We start from the raw sequence: 19,332 nt of genomic DNA, 5'->3' as shown, positions 1-19,332 counted from the left end.
TGCGCAAAAAAAACGTTCGTTGAAAGACAAATGTAAAGCCAGTATAAGGAATAATTTTTGTCACGATGCTCGATTAAGATAAAACCCTATATTTAATTTCTTACTATTATCATTACATCGCAGATGCAAACAAGTTGTGTTCTAGTTTCATGTAACCATTAAAGTCTACAGACATTGCACGGTCATGAGTGATTTTGTTGCACAGACATAGTTTTAATTTATTGTTCTTCTCAAATCATCGAAAATTTTGCCGCAATGTTGACTTCTTTGCCTGCATGCATAGTGCAATTGACTTCAACGAGACTGAATATTAACCTGCATTTAAGGCTCATGCAACAAACCATACTGCAACTCCGTCCCGACTAGCTACGGTCATGCGCAAGTGTGTAGACTGTGGACGTCTGAGTACAACGCTAGGCGGTGTCAAGCAGAGTGGTGCTCGTTCTGTAAAAGATTGACCTTTCAAAAGCGCATACTTTGCTATGGCTGCTGCATGGGCTGTGGCGGCTTGGCAACATGACATTATTTTGGAAGTTCTGTTGGTAAAGTAGTGTCAGTTACCGCTCTTAAAGTTCCCTGAACATATGCATTAAAACAAATGCAAAAGCTCCTAAAAGTGTAAACTAATTAGTAAAAAGAATTCTTTTGCTCCACACGAAGATTAACCGTACTCTTAAGATTAAATTACAGTCGTGAGACGATTTCGTCGTCAACCAAAATCTTGGCAACGTAATCTTATTAAACAATTGTTCTATTCCTTGTTCGTTGATAGGTCCAGCTGCACTACACAAATTATCTCCTATTCCTTTATCTCCTATTCCTGCGACACTCATAATTTCCTTGTTCAGCGATGCCTCAATTGCGTTTCCGAGAAGAGTTTAGAAATCAAACCTCTAGGGTCTAAATGCTTGACATTCTAATTTTTTTTAGAATAAAATAAACATGCTCGAACTATCGACAAGTCGTGACCGCAATATTGTGAACCGCTTTCACCTGCTACTTATGCTTGCAAGAACTTGGTTAATTAAGATGAGGCGCGTCATTTTCTTGAGTATTGGCACCCCTTGCAAGAACTGGGAGTTTTAATTACCCCGATTTTCAAATTAAGATTCTCTACTCCGATTCTTTTTTCAGAAAGTGATAACGCTGACATCTGACGAGAGCAAGCATTCAAGTTAATATCACAGCCTTCTTATTCACATAATTCGTAGACCTAATGTATCTTCCTTTCTAATTTAGTTAAGGCCTTAAATTAGATACTCGACCTTGTACATTTCAGATTCGGTTTGCTCTGCAAACCAGATTCGTGTCGTTGTTTGTTCGGTCGTGTGAACGGTGCTAAGTCAACGCTTTAATGTGTCAGGATGACTCAGCTGCAAACGATGAGGCTTGCTATACTTAAGGCCATGCACTATTTAGAATATTTCGTTCGTGTTGGATGTGTGAAATTCTATTGGAATAATTTATTTGACACGTATAATGTAATTAATTTTAGGCACTTATTGACAATGTTTCATAATCATCTTACGTAATATCTGAGCTTCGCTTCCCTGGTAATATTTTAAATTTAATTGCCGATTACATCTCGCAAATAAGCCTAAAAATTTGTTACAACGATCGAGGAGCTACGAATAATTTGAACAGAAAAGACGACTTATTTAACCACTGTTTCCATTGCTCTATTTTTTAAACGCCACATTCGGTGACTCGGACACCAAGCTTTATGAACCAAATAAAGGCGTTTTCACCAAGTTTCATGAATCAAATAAATTTCTTCCAACTCCACATTTATAGGCGAGTTCACCAAGCTTCATGAATAAAATAATTTTTTTCTAACGCATCATTCAAAGGTGTATTCATCAAGCTTCATGAATCAAACTAATTTTGTAACGCAACCTTCGATGGCGCGTTCATCCAGCTTCATGAATCAAACTAATCAAAGGCTATCACAGAACGACTGATGAAAGTCCCGGATGTAGCTCTTCATTTCGTCTGGATTTACTTTTAGTGGGAGGATGCGAGCGCGACCCGCATGTCAATAAAGCAATGTCATTTGAGCGGGTAACATTTTAAAGTGTTGTAATTTTTCCACTTGAACCTAATTCAAGAGTACATCAGGAAAAATTGCTTGGTTTTAGTGCTGTAACTTTGACAAGGTAAAAAATTACCTTTTATAGCCCATTTGAGTAATTGGGGTATAAGTTTAATCTAAGTATTTCAGAAAAAAAGTACCAAATCTGCTATTGATTAATTGTAATTATATTATTAATTATCCGTTCATGGAAATGAACGGATCCGTTCGCATATTTTATCACATTGATGAGATATAGGATCTTCTCCTCAATTCTAGGAATTACCGTTATCGTTGGACTATTGTTTCCTTATCTCTGGGTGTTGAAACCGAAAGATAATTTTGAGACGAAACTTTCATGCACTCGACTGACGAATTTGAATGAACCCTCAGTTCGGGCGTTTGTCAGAGACATCGATATTCTAATGATGCTCGTGCCTATAGTGACGCACTACATTACTTCTAAAGTAACTTTTCAAATTTGTAAAGATCTGCCTAAAAACTTTGAATCTTAATCCCTTTCAAATAAACACCACCAATAGACTGTGTCGAGAGGAATTATGTTGATTAAAGCCGAGTGTGGAAGCTGATTGATTAAGTGTGACTTCTTCATCAAGGTGATTCGAAACGGGATTTATTTTCTCGTTACTCAAGTAAACCTTGTTTTTACTAAGCCGCGCTTCAGCCCCATCCCAGTCTGCTGTGTGAGCTGGAAGGTCATACGGCAACCATTCTAATTGCCCTATCTACATCATGCAAGATCGCTTGATCAAGCTACAAAAGACTGGTTAGTAATGCTCTTTGTTCACCTATTACCTGCTTGATATTGAAGCTCTGTTTTTCCCACTCGCACTGATGAGGGCTCTGCATGTGGTGGACATTCCGCCCTCATCTGGTCATTCGGGATTGCCTAACATCTTGAAGGAATGAGCTCTAGTAACATACTCATAATGTGCGTGCAAGAAATGCGGCGTTAATCCGAGTCGGAGATTCAAGTCTTAACAAGTTCAGGTCGTATCAGATGAAGCTTATCCAGATATTGCATCACTTGAACTCGAAACGAATTTATAGGTTTTCCATTATGCCATCATACATTTGCGGTTAATTGTCAATTAACTATACTTTATCTTCCTTTGCGAGTTGAAATATGTGCAGAAAAGGTACCCACTTAAAGTAGGTTTTATTAATAATTTTATTCGTTTGTCTATATAACATAATAACATATTTGAGGGACACAAGCATTGCAAACTTACTTTTCGCTCTATATAGGTTTTGTTACTTCCATCAAACTCCCAGTGAATTTCACTTGTTTTTTCACTAGCAGTATTTGTCTCTCCAGACTCTTGTTACCCTCACTGAAGAGGCTCGTTCATTTACTGCGGGGCCAGCGAGTGGCTCCATGGCGCTCACAGAATGTGAATGTTTTGAATTTTGATGCGTTGGTCAAAGTGGTCGTCCTCGGCCGGCCGGTGACTGAAGGGAGGGCGTGGCTAGAGCATGTATGCCGCTGACAATAATGAACCCGAAATAACTTTATAATTAAAAACAGTATATCGCCATGGATGCCCAAATTTATTTCAGTAATTGAAAAAAAATTCACTAAGTGTACAATAATTTGAAATTTGACGATTATTAAATGTTTTTTTTTACTGCAAATCTCGTTAATACATACATACCGGGATCGGTTGGACTGTGAAATATTTTTTAGTGGCAATTTATCATATTAAAACTCAACACGGTGCAATTCTAAACTTTATTATTACACTGGCTGAAAATTAACTTGACGTTTTCGAAATTTTCGCAAGATATTTACACGTATCACATTTTATCTCGAGATGAATTTCGCTTCTCATAATTTCGTATATTTGTGACGCTCATAATCCGCTATGGTGAGTGTAGTAAAGAGCAAAGGTGATTTCCAGTCTATCCTGTTGGCCTCATTCTTACGCAAAGTGAGTACGATCTCGAAAAAAACATCAGGTCATGTGCTGTAGCGGTCACTGTTTTTCATGTACCATGTGTGTGACCGCTCGTCAACAACTCCAGGATCAGCTATGAAGACATGAGCTTGATTGCCCAATAATTGCGGTCCCAGTACAAGCGATAAAAGTTCTACCCAATTGTAGCGATGTTTAGTAGAAAATTTTCGCCAATGGTAAGTCAGAGTAGATGGACGCAGTTGGTCAAATAAGTTCAATTTAAACACTTGTGGGGAGAAAGGAACTTCCTTGTATGGATTTGCCTGTCAATGCGGTTTTGAAATCATGTTCTATCGAGCCCGTAACAAGAAAATGTAAAATTGGTGTTTCCACTTTCTATTGCAATAATATTGTGCAAAGAACGTGAATTACGGAAGTGTATGTCTTAGAACCGAGATATTGATAGAAATTTTGTCTGTATGTTTGTGAAGCCCAGACGTTCTTCTCGTGGGTCATGGAATGTACCGGTGAAATGCAGCTATGAAGTTCAGGTAATGTTATTCAGTAGTGATTATTGGTGTAGAATCAGTTATATTCTGCAGGCAGCGAGCTGCAGTGAACCTTGGAATAATATTGATTGCGTCTAAGTGATGGGAGTTGAAGCACATAAATTGGTACGATGAGCTTGATACCTCACGTTGCATGCGGTACGTAATCTTTCAAAAAGTGAATGGTTTTGAGTGATGATGGTTGGGTGTAGCTATCGAAAAATATGCCTCGTTACTCGTGCCATTTGTTAAAAGCATAAAAGGCGCAAGTCACTTCACAAAAGCGGAATAAATCATTAACATAGTGCAACCCTGTACTTTTTCCTCATGATTTATATGGAAACTTGAAATATTTTTTATATTTTGTACCAGTTTCGTTCTATTCAACGAGAAAAATTACTAGTCTTTAATAATGCATTTTTTGACGATTCTCAACGTACCCCAAACAAGTAGGCGGATCAAGCCGCTCTACATAAAAAATCGTCCCCTCATCAAGATTCAATTGTTCATTCAAAGGATTATACAAGTGCAAGTGCTTTCGATGAATCTGTGAGTAGCGCATATTAATCGGCGCTTCATAAAAAGAGGAATTCTGTGTGCAGCAAATCTGACAAGGGAGAAAGTAGAGCAGAAGCTTGAGGATAAACGCGGCCGCGCCTCCTGCTGAGCGGCGACGTTTGGTCAGGCTTAGGCTCGTCCACAGATGAAGCGCTCATGACACACCGTTGTTGATCGATTTCATTCAAGTTTTTGCTGATGGCAACAATGTTGAAAATTACACGTCCAATAAATTTATCGTTTTACCATGTATTACTTTTAATATAATTCTAAGACCGCTAATGACAGCTGTCATGCTACTTTTTCGATGTTGTTGCTGCGCTTCTTAATGCAGGGCACTATTAATTGAACGTTAATTTTCAATAATTTTGTATTTTCTGTGTCGTTTGATTCTTCGTGTTATTTGTTCACTTTTTATTACCATATTAATCGTTATTACTCTCTCGGATACATGGAAAGCAAATGTGTAGCAAATACTTACAAATTCAGGCCGCTTTCTAGTACTAAAAATCTCCGAGAGATTCATGCTCAATCAATATGTTCGAGTTCGCGTTAAGACAGTTTTCATACAATACAACTCACGTTTTTATCACGTTTTGCACTGAGCTGCGTTTTTGCATCAGCTGCAATGGCTGATGAATACGAGGTATGACAAGCTTCCAAATAAGAACAGGGTTGGGGTGCTTATGGTAATTTCATGCCAATGCTTATAGGTGTATGAGCTGTGGTAGAGCATGTGAGATAATGGCAGGACAACGCGTAAATTTAAGAGCTATATTCGAGCATGGACGAAAATGACATGACTGCGATGCGTGTTATACTCCATACAACGTGTGACAAGGCAAAGTGTGAGTATAAGAGCAGTGTTAAAGCATGAGTGGAAGTTTTACGATAACGCGTACTTGTGAGTACTGTTTTGAAGCTGCCTGGAAATATAGAATTGAATAGAATAGAAGTGTCGGCGTTGAAGAAATAGGCCCATGGCCTGTTGCCGACTCTTGAACTTTTCGGGACTTGATTCACAAGGGATCTGGCCTTTGGAACCCGATCTTTCCATAGCTGACGATTGATTGAGATAGCTGCTGGACTTATTGCCTGGTTCGAATATGATGATTACGCCAATGTATAAGAGTTGTGTTGGAGCCTTGGAGCAAATTAAGAGAAAATTAAAGATTAAGACAGTGTACAAAGTTAAGTGAAAGTAATGCTGTACAGTGGTAACGCAGAGTTTGTCCAGATATGCTGCGTTACAATAACCAAGCGAAGCTAACGCGTCATACGGCACTCGTCGCGCCGTCGCGCTGATTCCGGTGATTCAAATATTTCCGGACTGTCTGCCTCCCACTTTCACTCCAAAGCCCACCTCCCCAAAACCTTCTAAAAAACAGGAGGGCTGGGGGCTACGTAAAGGCTTGTTCGAACAGTCATTGTTCTCCGTTAGGTCCGAGCAGAAATGAATTGCTTCAACAAACCGGAAATTTCAGGCTGAAATTTACATGACAATGTTGCCAAGCAATAGCCGAGCGGATGTTTCTCCACGAATCGTCTGTTAACCTTTATTCTGCATTTGGTATAGCGCAGAGGTGGGCAGTAGCGCGCTACATGTAGCGGCCGCTACTATCGGCCGCTACATTTTCAGTAGCGGTAGCGGCACTACATTTAAGCAATTGTAGCGGTAGCGGTAGCGCCCGCTACATATTTAAGTAGCGATACGAGGTTTTGCCGCTACAGCGCTACCGCTACATTTATAGATAAAGCCTTTAGATTTTACTTAATTGTATTAAATATTATTTAAGAACCAGCATGATACATACATAATATAAATTACAGAATAAAACTGTACGAAAGATTTCGCTGTAATGTTGTCAACCTCAGCCTGTTACTAGTGTCAACATGTTAGTTGTTACCAGAAGTGGGCAGCAGCGCGCTACATGTAGCGGCCGCTACTAGAGGCCGCTATATTTTCAGTAGCGGTAGCGGCGCTACATTTAAGCAATTGTAGCGGTAGCGCCTGCTACATTTAGAGCACGTAGCGGTAGCGGCCGCTACATTTCAACGAAGTAACGCTGCCCAGATCCGGGTATAGGTTCAAAGTGGGTTCTGCTGCTGTCGCCGTCATTACTATTCCAGTAATCCATTACTCCACATCCGGAAAGTAACAATTTAACAGCAACTTTCGTATCACTTATTGACGGTGCCTTCTGCGTTCGATAAATTTGTATTTCATTTATCACTGAGGCTTCTGTCGCACAAAAAAAAAAAAATAAAAATATGAAACCTAGCCTTGTCTAGCAGAATTTTTACAAACTTCCTTCTGATCTGCGGAACAATGATGTATAAGCAGGAGATTGTCTAGTTCAACCATTTTCGTAAAACAGAGCCATTATGTACATTATGTTTTATGTACTACAAGGCTGGAAGAAAATAAGTTATTAAACCCAGTGCACAGAGGTGGGCAGTAGCGCGCTACATGTAGCGGCCGCTACATTTTCAGTAGCGGTATAGCGGCTCTACATTTAAGGCAATGTAGCGGTAGCGGTACGTAGCGCCCGCTACATATTTAAGTAGCGATACGAGGTTTTACCGCTACAGCGCTACCGCTACATTTATAGATAAAGCCTTTAGATTTTACTTAAGTAATAATTTTGGCCATTGTAGCGGCTAATGTAGCGCGCTACATTTTACTGTAGCGGTAGCGGTAGCGCCCGTTACAATCTAGTGGGTGTAGCGGTAGCGGTAGCGCCCGTTACAATCTAGTGGGTGTAGCGGTAGCGGTAGCGCCCGCTACATTTAGAGCATGGAGCGGTAGCGGTAGCGCCGCTACATTTCCAAGTAGCGCTGCCCAGCTCTGCCAGTGCAAAGCAAAAATGTTTATTCATCGTGTACTCGACGATTTATCGGTCGCCGAAGTTAGCATATAACCAAACCATCGGTCAAACAGAGGCCTCGGCGTGTTGGATCATCAGCCACGATGTAAAGAATTACTCTGCTTTGGATAGCCAGAGAAAGCAACGCTCGCAACCTTGGGTTTTGCAGGTTCACTTAGAGTTCAAAGAACCTGAGGCGACGTTCAAGCAAATGAGTTCGAATTTCTTCGCGCTTTGCTTGACACGCTCGCAGTTCTCGCCGCTCTCGTGCCTTTTATTTGGAGTGCCGCGAGTGCCTCCGTTGCTTATTAGTACCTTCCTTATCAGCACTCAATGACAGGCCCCTGAAGAATTTAAGATTAGTTGTCCAATTCAGGTAGGAACAGCATTGGAGATAAACGGAAACCATGCTTTTATCGACTTTTTTCTATTCGACAGATTTCATCGACTTCGACAGTCACTGATAGAAGAGAGCAGCCTCTGCAACTGGATTAGTAATGGCATTTATTCGATAGAAATAGACAGGCTTCTCTTCCGACTACCATGTGACGACTGCTTGAAGTATTTCCTTCAAATTTATTCGGTCTGAAATTGGTCCGACTTTGTGAGCCCAACTTTTTTAGGGACCCAGAACAAATAAATTATGGGCCCATCGGAGACGAGTGTAGTGACCACTTCTTTAGTAATTAACCATTAATATTCGGAGCGACACGCTAGTTGCTCGAACATTCCAGCAACAGTCGAGAGACTTCGATAACGTCTAAATACAATGCTTTATAGCTCGCATACCCTAGCATTTCTGTGGGATGTTTATAGCGCGCTCATGAAATAATTTTGCCGTATTGTGTTATGGCCGTATTCTATTATTATTTTGCCGTATTCTATTTCCCGAAGCGAGTCCACACGATTTGACGTTGTCCACTGTATTTATAAATCGTTACACGATTTTCCTTTTTGTTTCAGCATGGGGTGCCACTGGACTTGAGAGATCATCGATATGTGCGAAGAATATCGTCGCCTCCAACGCACAAGCAATTCACCAATTCCAAGTCCGGCCATTCGAATCTTGCCTCGGTTACTCCAGACTAGCCTCTAGCAGAAGTAACATTCAGTCAAGAACACACTATGGTGATAAATTAACACTGCGGTGATAAATTGGTATGGTGATAAATTAACACTGCGCAGTACAAGAAATTTCCCCCACAGTAGATATTTTAAGGAATACAAACTTGACATAAAAATCTAAGATGCCGCCCGGTAGCAGGGAAGACTGCCATCTGTGTCACATTCACGACCACAATCACCCATCGACGTTGCTACGCACATCCACACTACGCGACCCATCACCTCCTCCACGACCACGGCGTCATTCGAGGAGTGGTTCTATGGACAGAGATTATCACCACCATGACCGTCATCACCACCATCACCACCACCATGATCGAGAACGTCGTCACAGTAGATCAGGCAGAGTCCCGAGTGCGTTGGCTCGTCTATCGGAGCACAACTCTCACTCTCTTCCAGCGAGCAGAAGCAACACTCTAAACCTCTACCCCGAGCAAGTGTCGGTGTTGCCAGACGGTGGCCACAGGTTCATAGGAGGAGACAGGGTCAGCGTGAGATCTCTGGAGCTGACTAGTCCACGACATGCCCCGGATAACCGTAGTCATTTGTCACTGCAGCAAGGGGCCACGTTGCAGAAAACCTTACCTGACAACATGGGGACCATGGGAAGTGCTTACCTGCCACTGCGGTCCCACGGCGGCAGTCACTTGAGTCTGCAACAAGGCACGGTAATTCCAACCGTACAAGACAGAGCTCAGGACTACTACCTCCAGGTCAACCGGTTGCCGTTCAAAGAAGACAGCAGGAAACACAGGTTCAACTTACAGACGGTTCTTCTCATTGGGTGCTATACGCTATTGGTGAGTGGTGTTTCTTGTTGAGTTCAATCAATTTTTTCGTTGCCTAATTTCCTGCAATTTTTCGTTGCCTAATTTCCTGCAATTTTTTCGTTGCCTAATAATTCATTCCTCGTCAAATTGATTCAGTGATCATGCCGATTTCTGAAATGAACAAATCGCCCATAATTCAAGGTAATAGTTTGAAGGAATAAATAATGGGGAAAATATGATACGTGCCTAACTAGAAGGTATTACTATTGATCCAGTAGAGAGCCGTATTGGAACGATAGTAATTTCATGTTAGTTAATTTCAAGCGCTCCTAGGCGCAGTGGACATGAGATCGTTTTATAACTGTTCAATACCTAGAATAACAGAGATGTATTACAAAATTTTTTCTCGGTGTGCAGTTCGTGATGGCCATAATCATCGGGTTGGTGCTGTGCCATCAGAACGGTTGGCTTGGTTTCGGCAGCCCGGACGCCTCCATTGCTGAGGTGGTAGAAGTTTCAGGAGATGCAAGAAACGCAGCTGGAAGTTCTATCCGCAGACCCAACCTAGACAACGGACGACTCACTAATCTGAACCCTGAGCAGGAACCGTCAAACAAGCTTCAACATCTCACGGAAATCTCTGGAAAACCAGTGCCGGTACACAACGTTGTCAAAGTACGCAAGCCCGAGTCCAACGACGCGATATCCTCACCGGGTGGAAGACCTCGCAGCATCTCTGGCGCAAGTAATAATCAGAATGAGAATCGATCGGTCCAACCCATCCCTGGAAATCGCCCAATTCAGAGAGCTCCAGAGAACAACAAGAATACAGGGGATACCATTACAGCAGGCAGGAATTTGCAACCTATTCTTGGTGACCAAAGTCATGTGACCGGTAAGATGTCCGATCAAATAATAGCAGAGAATCGCCCATCTAGTCAATTTTCTAATGACAGACAAAATCCAGTTATCGTTCAGCCATCTCATAAAATGAAGCCTAATTTAATGAACAACGAGCCATCGCAGATTGTACCTCAGCTCGGAAATAACGCTCCAGTCGATGTCAGTCAGAACCTTCAAACCGGGAACGGCCCGCCATTTAATGCCAACAACATTCCTACAAACATCCAGCACGCAATAAGCTCGGACATGCAAAACTTTCCAGTTAACTCACATGGGGGTGCAACCTTTAACAATTTTAATTCAAATTCGCAAGCAAGTGTTGGCCAAAACGGAAACAATTTTCACTCGAACTCTCAAACCACAGGAGTGATCGGTAGTAATATTCCAGTGCATCCACAAACGTCAATTAGCTCGAATGGAAATACTATTGTAGCCGACTTCAGTGGAGGCCAGAACGACTTCCCTCCTCCAATTCCAGCAGGGCATGTCATCGTCAGCAACACACCGGTGCAAATTTTGCCACCAACTGCCAATAATTTCCAGCAGAATACTCAGACACCGAACGTCCCCAGCTCTGGAAAAACATTTGTAAACGAACAAATTCAAACTCAGGCAGTGGATTCGCCGTCAAAAAAGCAACCTCTTCGAATAATCTTGAATGCGGGACATGTCGGGTTTCAAAACGGAGCTGGAAGTTTTGCCAACACAAACCAACAGAATGGTTTTGCGGGGTTTACCAACCCCAACGGCGATCAAGCGTTGCAGAATAGTAACAGTCAGTCTAATGACGCTTCACTAAACTTTCAACTTGCCGCTGCTGTGATCAATGGTCATCAGCAAGGAATCTCCGGACATCCACAGTTGAGCCCCAATACATTTCAAGGAACTGACTCGAGTATTTCAAATGCGCATCATACAGTGAATCAGTTCAATCCTGGTTTTACGACATCGGAAAATAATCAGGACTCAAGATTCTTGCAAAACGTTCCTCCCCAAACGCAGCCCAGTCAATTCAATACTTTCGTAACAGCTCCAAAGATATCAACCCCCACCATCAGCACAGCACCTCAACCAGCCAGTGCAAATTCACAGCATCCTATCCACAACCAGCCAAATTTCGTTCATATAGTGGCACCATCCGGAAATTCAGGAGCGCCAAGTTCGACGAACGACCCAAGGGTTCTTCCACACGGAGTTCCTCTCAAGCTTCAGCCAGTGTCCACCACAATGTTACACGCGCCACATTCTCCAACTATCCATTCTCAATTATCAACTGTTCCTTTATCAGTGCATTCTGGCTCGTTAAACGTTGTTACACCGGTTCAAAGCACACACATGGCGTCTGGAAATTTAGGAATTCAGTCAGTCCCGCAGTCCGGTATTCTTGGTCAACAATCTCGAGAACACACACAAGGGCCATTAGTTCTTCACACCGGTAATCCCGACGACCGATTTAACAATGCTAAAAAGACGCCTGACACTGGAATTGAATTCAATGATATTCATATGGAGAAAATGAAAATATTGAAAGAAATACTAGATGCTGAGGGTAGTGGTAAGCTCCTGCAAGACTTAATAACGCTCAAGAATAATCAAAATTCTCTAAACGAACTCAGTGAGCAGCTCTCGGAAACAACTGCCAATCGGCGACCATCACCATCTTCGACAGAACCGAAACAGAACTTGGGCAAGACAGTTCTCCCAGTTGCCTTGCATTCCGGAAGCTCTCAAGATATTTCGGGTAGAATTCCACAGTCAGCCACATCCCAAGAACCGATAAATCAGGCGTCACCAAGACGTCCACAAAGACCTAGGCAACCACAACCAACAACTCCGAGAATTCCGGCAAATTTGACACCTAACGAATCGCAGGAAAAGAAGAGGAATAATATTCAGGTGGTGCGTGAGCTGCTAGCATCGCTCATCAGTTCTCCGGAGGTTCAGGAAATATTGAGCACCAGGAACAGACAAGGCAAACAAGCTGGTTTGAAGCAGGATGAGGGTGAAACAGAAGTCGGCAAGAATTCAGTTAATGGAGAGGCAATGCGTAATTTACTTATACAGGCTTTGGCTAAAGAGATTCCTTTGCGACAACGCAAGGCAGACCCAAAACCACCGAGTAGTTCAAATGTCCCCAAAGTCGGAACAAAAAAAGAAAAAGACGACAAATCACCTATGCGAGCCGACAAGGACGACCAACCAACGCGCACAATCACGAGAGCACAACAGTTGGCTCATTTCAGTACAGGAAGCCCAGGTCGTGTTCTAAACAAACGAGTCGGGAGAACTGACTCAGTTCAGAGTTCCCGCGAGCACCAAAGCGTGCGGCCACCCAGATCACAATCGTCTAGAGGCAGGCCCATGCAAATCTCGGGTAGCCGAAGCACACAAGTCGATCAAACCTTGAAGACTAATAGGGAAAAAGCAAAGTCCATTAGCAAGACAGCAGGAACTGCTGCAGAAACGACATCTGACGGAGTTGTTCGGCACTGGCGGACGATGGACCAACACGGCACTATGTCCCAGGGCACAGTTCGAAGTGACGGGTCTTTTGCTTTTACCAATTGTCGACCGGCGGATATGTGTAGAAAGAAGTAGAAAAGTGAAATGAGTCTCTTCGTCATGAAACAGGGAAGCCATTGACAAATTTTTCATGACAATTAGCGTGTAAGCAAATTTGTAATGAAGTGCAGTTTGTTTCAGGGGAGAGCTACAGTTGATAAGGAAAACTCATGATTGAATCCAACCATGAGGAAAACTGATCATAATTCTCCCAATGCACGTTTTTAAACAATTTAGTTATTTACAAAAAACATATAGGAATAATACTATATTTAAAAGAGCAATACAAATTGCAAGAATGAGCTAGACTTATTCGGACAACTAATCATATAGAAAGCAACACAAGTCATGTCAGCAAGCGCCGAATGGGGAACCTTTCTTGTCTTGAATTTAGTAACGAGTTGTTCTGTCCCATGAAGCTATGGAGATGCACGAATTGTTTTCAATTTTTTTATGATTTCGATATTTTTGTGACAAACTTGATATAGGAACACCCGTTCATTAAGTCATTGTTCCAATAAATGTTTGAAATTCAAAGCGACAGGGATTCCGAGTCAAATCTCCACGAGAGAGTAAGATATCGTGTGCTCTCTTCAAGTGCCAAATCATTTAGTTTGTAAATATTTACACGAGTTCACTCTAATATATTGTACATAGCGTTAAGAAAAATTTATCACAAATGAGAGGATAAGAATTCGAGTTTGAACATAAAATTAAAAATATTATTACTGTTCATTCTGTTCATACATAGCAAAAAGTTAAGAACGTAAGCAGAAAAAGACATGATAGTTTCGTTCAATTCCTGAGCAGAAATGAAACAATAGTAAATTGTTCGAAAAGTAATACTAAATTGGCAATAGAGAGACTTATAATATTCCCGCTTGTGTAATGACGCAAGCAGTAATTTTTCAACGTTTCTGTGGAGACGTTGAAAAATAGTTGCTTTTGCTTCAGGGAAATTGAACAGATATTGCATTGAAATTTTACCAATTGATTTATTCTCTACGAAATCGTTTAAACTTGAACTCGGGTAGATGACAAAATATTTTTAACCAATTATAATTATAATCTTGTAAATTCAAAGTAATATAAGAAATTGTAAACATTTATGCTTAGCTCTTGCCTTCACGTCTATTATATTATACATTAACACAACCAGCTGCGCTACACTTTTTAGGATACTAAGCAACTAGACATAGTTAACTGTGTTGGATTACATATCATAAAGCTGGCGACATGGTCAGCCGTAGAGAGAACACTTTTTATATCAACATGAAGATTAATATCACACTGGATGCTACTCTGAGACACGTGTCTGTCAATTAATAATCAGAATAAATAGAACAAGCTATAGGTTGCCCTCGTTAGCTACACCATAGAGCTGCTTACATGGCAGATACAGAAGCCAGAAAGAACGATTAGTGGAGGAAAAGAACGTTGCAAATTTTTATTGGAAGTAAAATTCAAAACTTTTTTAATCAATGCCAATAAATCACCAATTCAATCAAGTCTTTCCTTGACTAAAAAAGCTAGAGCAGAGAGCGTAATAGTGACGTGGAGATGCGTAGCAAGTGACTTCAAGAAGAGTCACTTTGAATATTTGTTTTTCTTATAGATAATTCATTGTAAATACTATTAAATTGTAAATTCAAGTCATTGATTGTAAATTACAAGCTGTATGCTAGCAGAGAATGGATTTAGAATTGAACAATACTCACTAATTAATATACAATTCAGTAGGCAAATGTAATTACTCAGTGCTATGTGACTACGACGTGCAATTGACTAGTGTAGATTAAGTACTTGGTTCTTGCCAGCAATAAATGTAGTTCATCCTCTTTTTAACAACTTTTCTTATTGCCAAATACATATATTTTTGAAGCTAATATTTTAATACCCAAAACACATATGTATTGGAATACCTATATAATCTGGAATAGTACTATGAATATCAAAAGATTTATTTAGATGCATGAATTTACAAAATGAAAAAAATAAATAAATGACATGGAAACAACAGAAAGTGGAAAATAATTGCATGTCACTAATCGGATTGATTTATATTACACATTATTTTAATGGATTACTCTAATTCTAAGAAATGTACCCGCTATTATCTATACCTCTACCCACCCACAAACAATCCATCACTTAGAATTTCTACTCACATGAAGTTACTGAAAATTTCATAAAATGAACGTTGTGGCAGCATCATTAAACTGTAACAGCTCACAAAAAGAAACTCGATGAAATTGGAAGGAATAGCACATCTTCATAGAGCAATCTCATCGAAGAAAAAATAGAGGCAATTTACCTGTCCTCAGTACTTATATTCGGCGCTGAATGAGTTGCTACAATAACGATACGGAAGTGATCCGATGCAATATAATAACAGATAATTACATAATAAATCAAAATAAGATAAATGCTGAATTTCAGTCTGCAAAGGCTTGAATGAACACTGAAACTCAACCAGGAACTAATGTTCTTAAATTGGAGGTTACAGTACTTATCTAGTTTTATTGCTAGTCTCCATCTGTATTTTGAGAGTCTAAAGATAAATAATTGCAGGCACTCAAAAATTGCCGTCATTACTCTTACCCAGAAACGAGGATTGATCTGGAAAACAATTAATGCTTAACACCCTACCTGTGAGAAAATTATTGACTATTTGAGATCAATTACTAAACAAACCGAATTGATTTAACAAGTAAAAAACAATTTGCGTAATTATATTTCTCTGACAAAATAAGAATATGCATATTCTTAATTGATGAGGAAACATTGAAGCCAAAAATTTCATTTCCCAGTATTTTTAAAGATAAAATTTTAATAATCACACTGAAAAAGCAATCATCAATATTTTGCCACGTGATTTACTAAACCAAAACCCATGAATCAATTTGTGTGGCGGTATTTTTAAAACAAAAGAAATTTAAACCTTATATCTTCATGATGAAAACAGCATGGCAAGAGCTTCTCTCTCAGGGGTGAGTAGGTCGGGATGCCATAGATCAAGGGAGAGCCGTGCGAGCGGCGTAGCCAGGATGGTCATGTCTTTGCTGGAGGCAAGCGAGGCGGTGTATGGGATGGAGGCGTCGTATAGCAGGATGTCGTCCACCTGCCACTTGCGTTTCTTGCTTGCCACTTGTAAGTCTCCCGCTGTGCTCGTTTGCAACACTGACGGATAAAGTATATGAGGTAAAATTAAAGTTCTGGCTGAAATGGGTGTCCTTTTAATAATAATGAATTATTTGGGATAAATTAATATTGTGAACACGAAGGACCAAAGCTGATGCATCAAATTTGACTTCAATTATGATAATTATTTCAACTGAAATAATCAAAACAATCAGTTAAATAGCTGTTGGAGAATAAGATTTATACCTGGTAGAACAAAGAATTAAAGTTTAAAGTGGCATAACATGACAACAGTGGTACCGTATATCAATCTACTTCTATATACTGACCAACTTCACACTTGACAAGAGCATTAGTTAGAGCACATGAGGGCCCCACTTGGGAGTCTGGGTAGAGCAGAGTGAAGCTTGCCGACCCAAACATACATCCACTGAGACCCATCACCCGGCACTCACTCAGAGTCTGGAAAATGAGAGAGGTTAAAACAAGACATTTACACAACATTGTTCACAGACAAGGCCTTCGTTCTCAGTTACCACATTAGTCAAGTGTTGTGTGTACAACATTAATTAAAGAAGGGGAATAAGTGAGTTAGCTTTCACCAAATCCAAAGTTGCTTCAGAAACTTCAATTGTACCAAAATAATAAAATTTAGTGAGGTATAATGTATGATTAATCTTTATGACAGGATAAACAAAAAATATATTCTGAATTCTTCTAAACAAGGAATACCTAGTAGGTAACATTACAGATGATATTTCAAAAGAAACAGTGAGTGATACTTTACACCTGACATCATTACATTCAAATATAATTTTAGAATAGACATGGTCTTCCTAATTGTAATTATCTAATTCTGAATGATATAAATAACAAGTTTGAAATTAATTAGTTCAAATAACAAGTTCATGAACCATTGCTTGCTGTTAACATATTCAAAACAGTTATTATTGATGAATTAAAAAGATGCAGCAAATCATTCCAAATGTTTCATTTTTTACTGTCACATAATTCACCTGGAAAGTATTAGGACATGCTTGACAGTTGACTGTGTTGATCACTCCCTTGCTGATGAGAGAGAAGTGGCAGCTGTGTCCTCTTAGTACTTCATCTTTAGTCCACTGCTTACAAATGCCTTTTTGAAAATCTTTAAAAACTTTTAGGAATTCCTCTTTTATTTTTGGAAGATTTCTCAAGATTATTTCTTTCTCACAATCAAATGCATTGAATTGATTCCAAAAATGATGAGAAGCAAGTTGTTCTATTCGTAGACAAACATTTTTGCTGGTCATGTTATCAACCTCATTTGAGTTTTCAACAAAATCTTTTACAGAATTTCTTAGCCTGTCACTACATTTTATGGCTGTGTTGTTTAGTCTCATGCTAGCTTTATCAAGCATGCATTGTAAGTTGATTTGCCTTTCAGTCGAGCCATCTTTTTCATATGCAGAAAATAATTGCCTGATGAAAATCATAAATGATTCCTTATAGGATTTTTTGGTATCTTTCTGCACCAGATAAACAAGGACAGCTGAGGAAACTAACATTCCTAGAATAAATGCAGGCAGGAATTGCAATTCAGGCTCAGGCAACATTCCAATGAAGGAAGAACAGCAATTTTTCAAGTTCATAATTGTGTTATTTATTTCTGTCTGAGACCAACTTATCATATCCATTGTCAGGATATTGTTAGCTGCATGTAGCAGCCAGCATTCACAGAGAAGAGATCTGCAACACACAATATTTTAGTTTCATTAATTAATTTTGTTTTTTTAGGAGAGTGCACATGGTAATTATCACTTTACTACAACAAATGGCAGGAGGGAATCCATAACTTAAAACTACAAGAAAATTTGGCCAGTACAGTTTTGCAGCACCTGTGACTCAACTAAATCAGTGCTGCTTGTAGAGGACACCCTGCAAGCTATCATGAGCGTGAACAGACAATTTAGTGTGTAAATATTCTAAAAAGTTGAACAGTGTCCTGTGGAGAATAAAATTTAGCTAGAGGTAGATTCACAGCAACTGTAGGGCAATTGGGATTCCTTGGGATAGGGTAATTCCTTATTTGGAATTGTTTTTAGGCAAATTTCTATTTCTACACAATGTGCTCAAAAGCAAATTCTCTTGGATACTCAATGGCTAGCTTGTTCTTGCATTAATATCAATTACAAACAATTAATTTAAATTGAAGCCAAAATTTATATTGAAGCAACTATGAATATAGCATCATACCTTAGCTGGTGGCAAAGTACTGTGCTAACTGCTGATAAGAATGGGTCCGTATAAGAATGGTCTTCTCATAAGAATAAGAATTAATGGGTCCATATCAGACTGGGCTTCAGTGCGCAGCGGCATGCCACAAGGAAGCATTCTCGGGCCTATTCTATTCGTTGCGTTTATAAACAATCTGCCAGAAGCTGTGTCTAGCGTTTGCTCGATGTATGCTGACAACACAAAAATTTATAATACGGTGAAGAATACGTCGCAAAAAGTACAGTTGCAAGGTGATCTTGACAGGCTGGTTGACTGGGCTGATAAGTGGCAGCTACGTTTTAATGCTGACAAATGTAAAGTTATCCACCTTGGCAAGAATAATGAACAGCAAGATTACAGTATGAGAAGACATGGTTGCAATGACAGAGTGATGATGTCGAAGTTGACAACGGAAAAGAATTTAGGAGTTAATATCGACAATGAGTTGAAATTTTCTAAGCATATTGAAGGTCAAGTTAATAAAGCCAATCAACAACTTGGACTGATCAGACGCTCTTTCGAGTTCCTAGATTTAGAAACGATGAAGCAGTTGTTTGTCGCTGTCGTGCGCCCGAACCTGGAGTTTGGAAACGTCGTGTGGTCACCGAAATT

The 19,332-nt window shown here is 40.0% G+C and overlaps 2 protein-coding genes across 2 annotated transcripts in view; one reads left to right on the top strand and one right to left on the bottom strand.

Annotated features, from left to right (window-relative positions):
* The window catches only part of LOC108675099 (putative uncharacterized protein DDB_G0289263), a 36,291-nt gene extending 21,087 nt beyond the window's left edge, over window positions 1-15,204 (top strand). The window contains exons 2-3 of the mRNA XM_018163083.2: window positions 8,927-9,888; window positions 10,276-15,204. Of these exons, the coding sequence (XP_018018572.1) occupies window positions 9,211-9,888; window positions 10,276-13,359 (3,762 nt within the window). The 5' untranslated portion in view covers window positions 8,927-9,210 and the 3' untranslated portion in view covers window positions 13,360-15,204. The remainder of the gene's footprint in view (window positions 1-8,926; window positions 9,889-10,275) is intronic.
* On the bottom strand, window positions 14,024-18,212 carry LOC108675100 (aspartate beta-hydroxylase domain-containing protein 1-like). The gene is made up of 3 exons (XM_018163085.2): window positions 17,481-18,212; window positions 16,794-16,926; window positions 14,024-16,503 (listed from the first exon to the last, which is right to left on the bottom strand). Exons 1-3 carry the CDS (start codon window positions 18,138-18,140, stop codon window positions 16,274-16,276), a joined length of 1,023 nt encoding a protein of 340 aa, XP_018018574.1. The 5' UTR covers window positions 18,141-18,212; the 3' UTR covers window positions 14,024-16,273.
* Window positions 18,213-19,332: the final 1,120 nt, after the last annotated feature.

The sequence above is a fragment of the Hyalella azteca genome, unplaced genomic scaffold, assembly GCF_000764305.2.
Source record: "Hyalella azteca isolate HAZT.00-mixed unplaced genomic scaffold, Hazt_2.0.2 contig1888, whole genome shotgun sequence".
Classification (NCBI taxonomy): Eukaryota; Metazoa; Arthropoda; class Malacostraca; order Amphipoda; family Hyalellidae; genus Hyalella; species Hyalella azteca.
This window is presented reverse-complemented; position numbering and strand designations above follow the sequence as displayed.

Coding starts and splice junctions, on each gene's coding strand:
- LOC108675100 (XM_018163085.2), bottom strand. CDS start 18,140: ATGGATATGATAAGTTGGTCTCAGACAGAAATAAATAACACAATTATG. Junction 16,927..17,480: donor CATGTCCTAATACTTTCCAG/GTGAATTATGTG, acceptor CTCATTTTCCAG/ACTCTGAGTGAGTGCCGGGT. Junction 16,504..16,793: donor TCTTGTCAAGTGTGAAGTTG/GTCAGTATATAG, acceptor TTTATCCGTCAG/TGTTGCAAACGAGCACAGCG.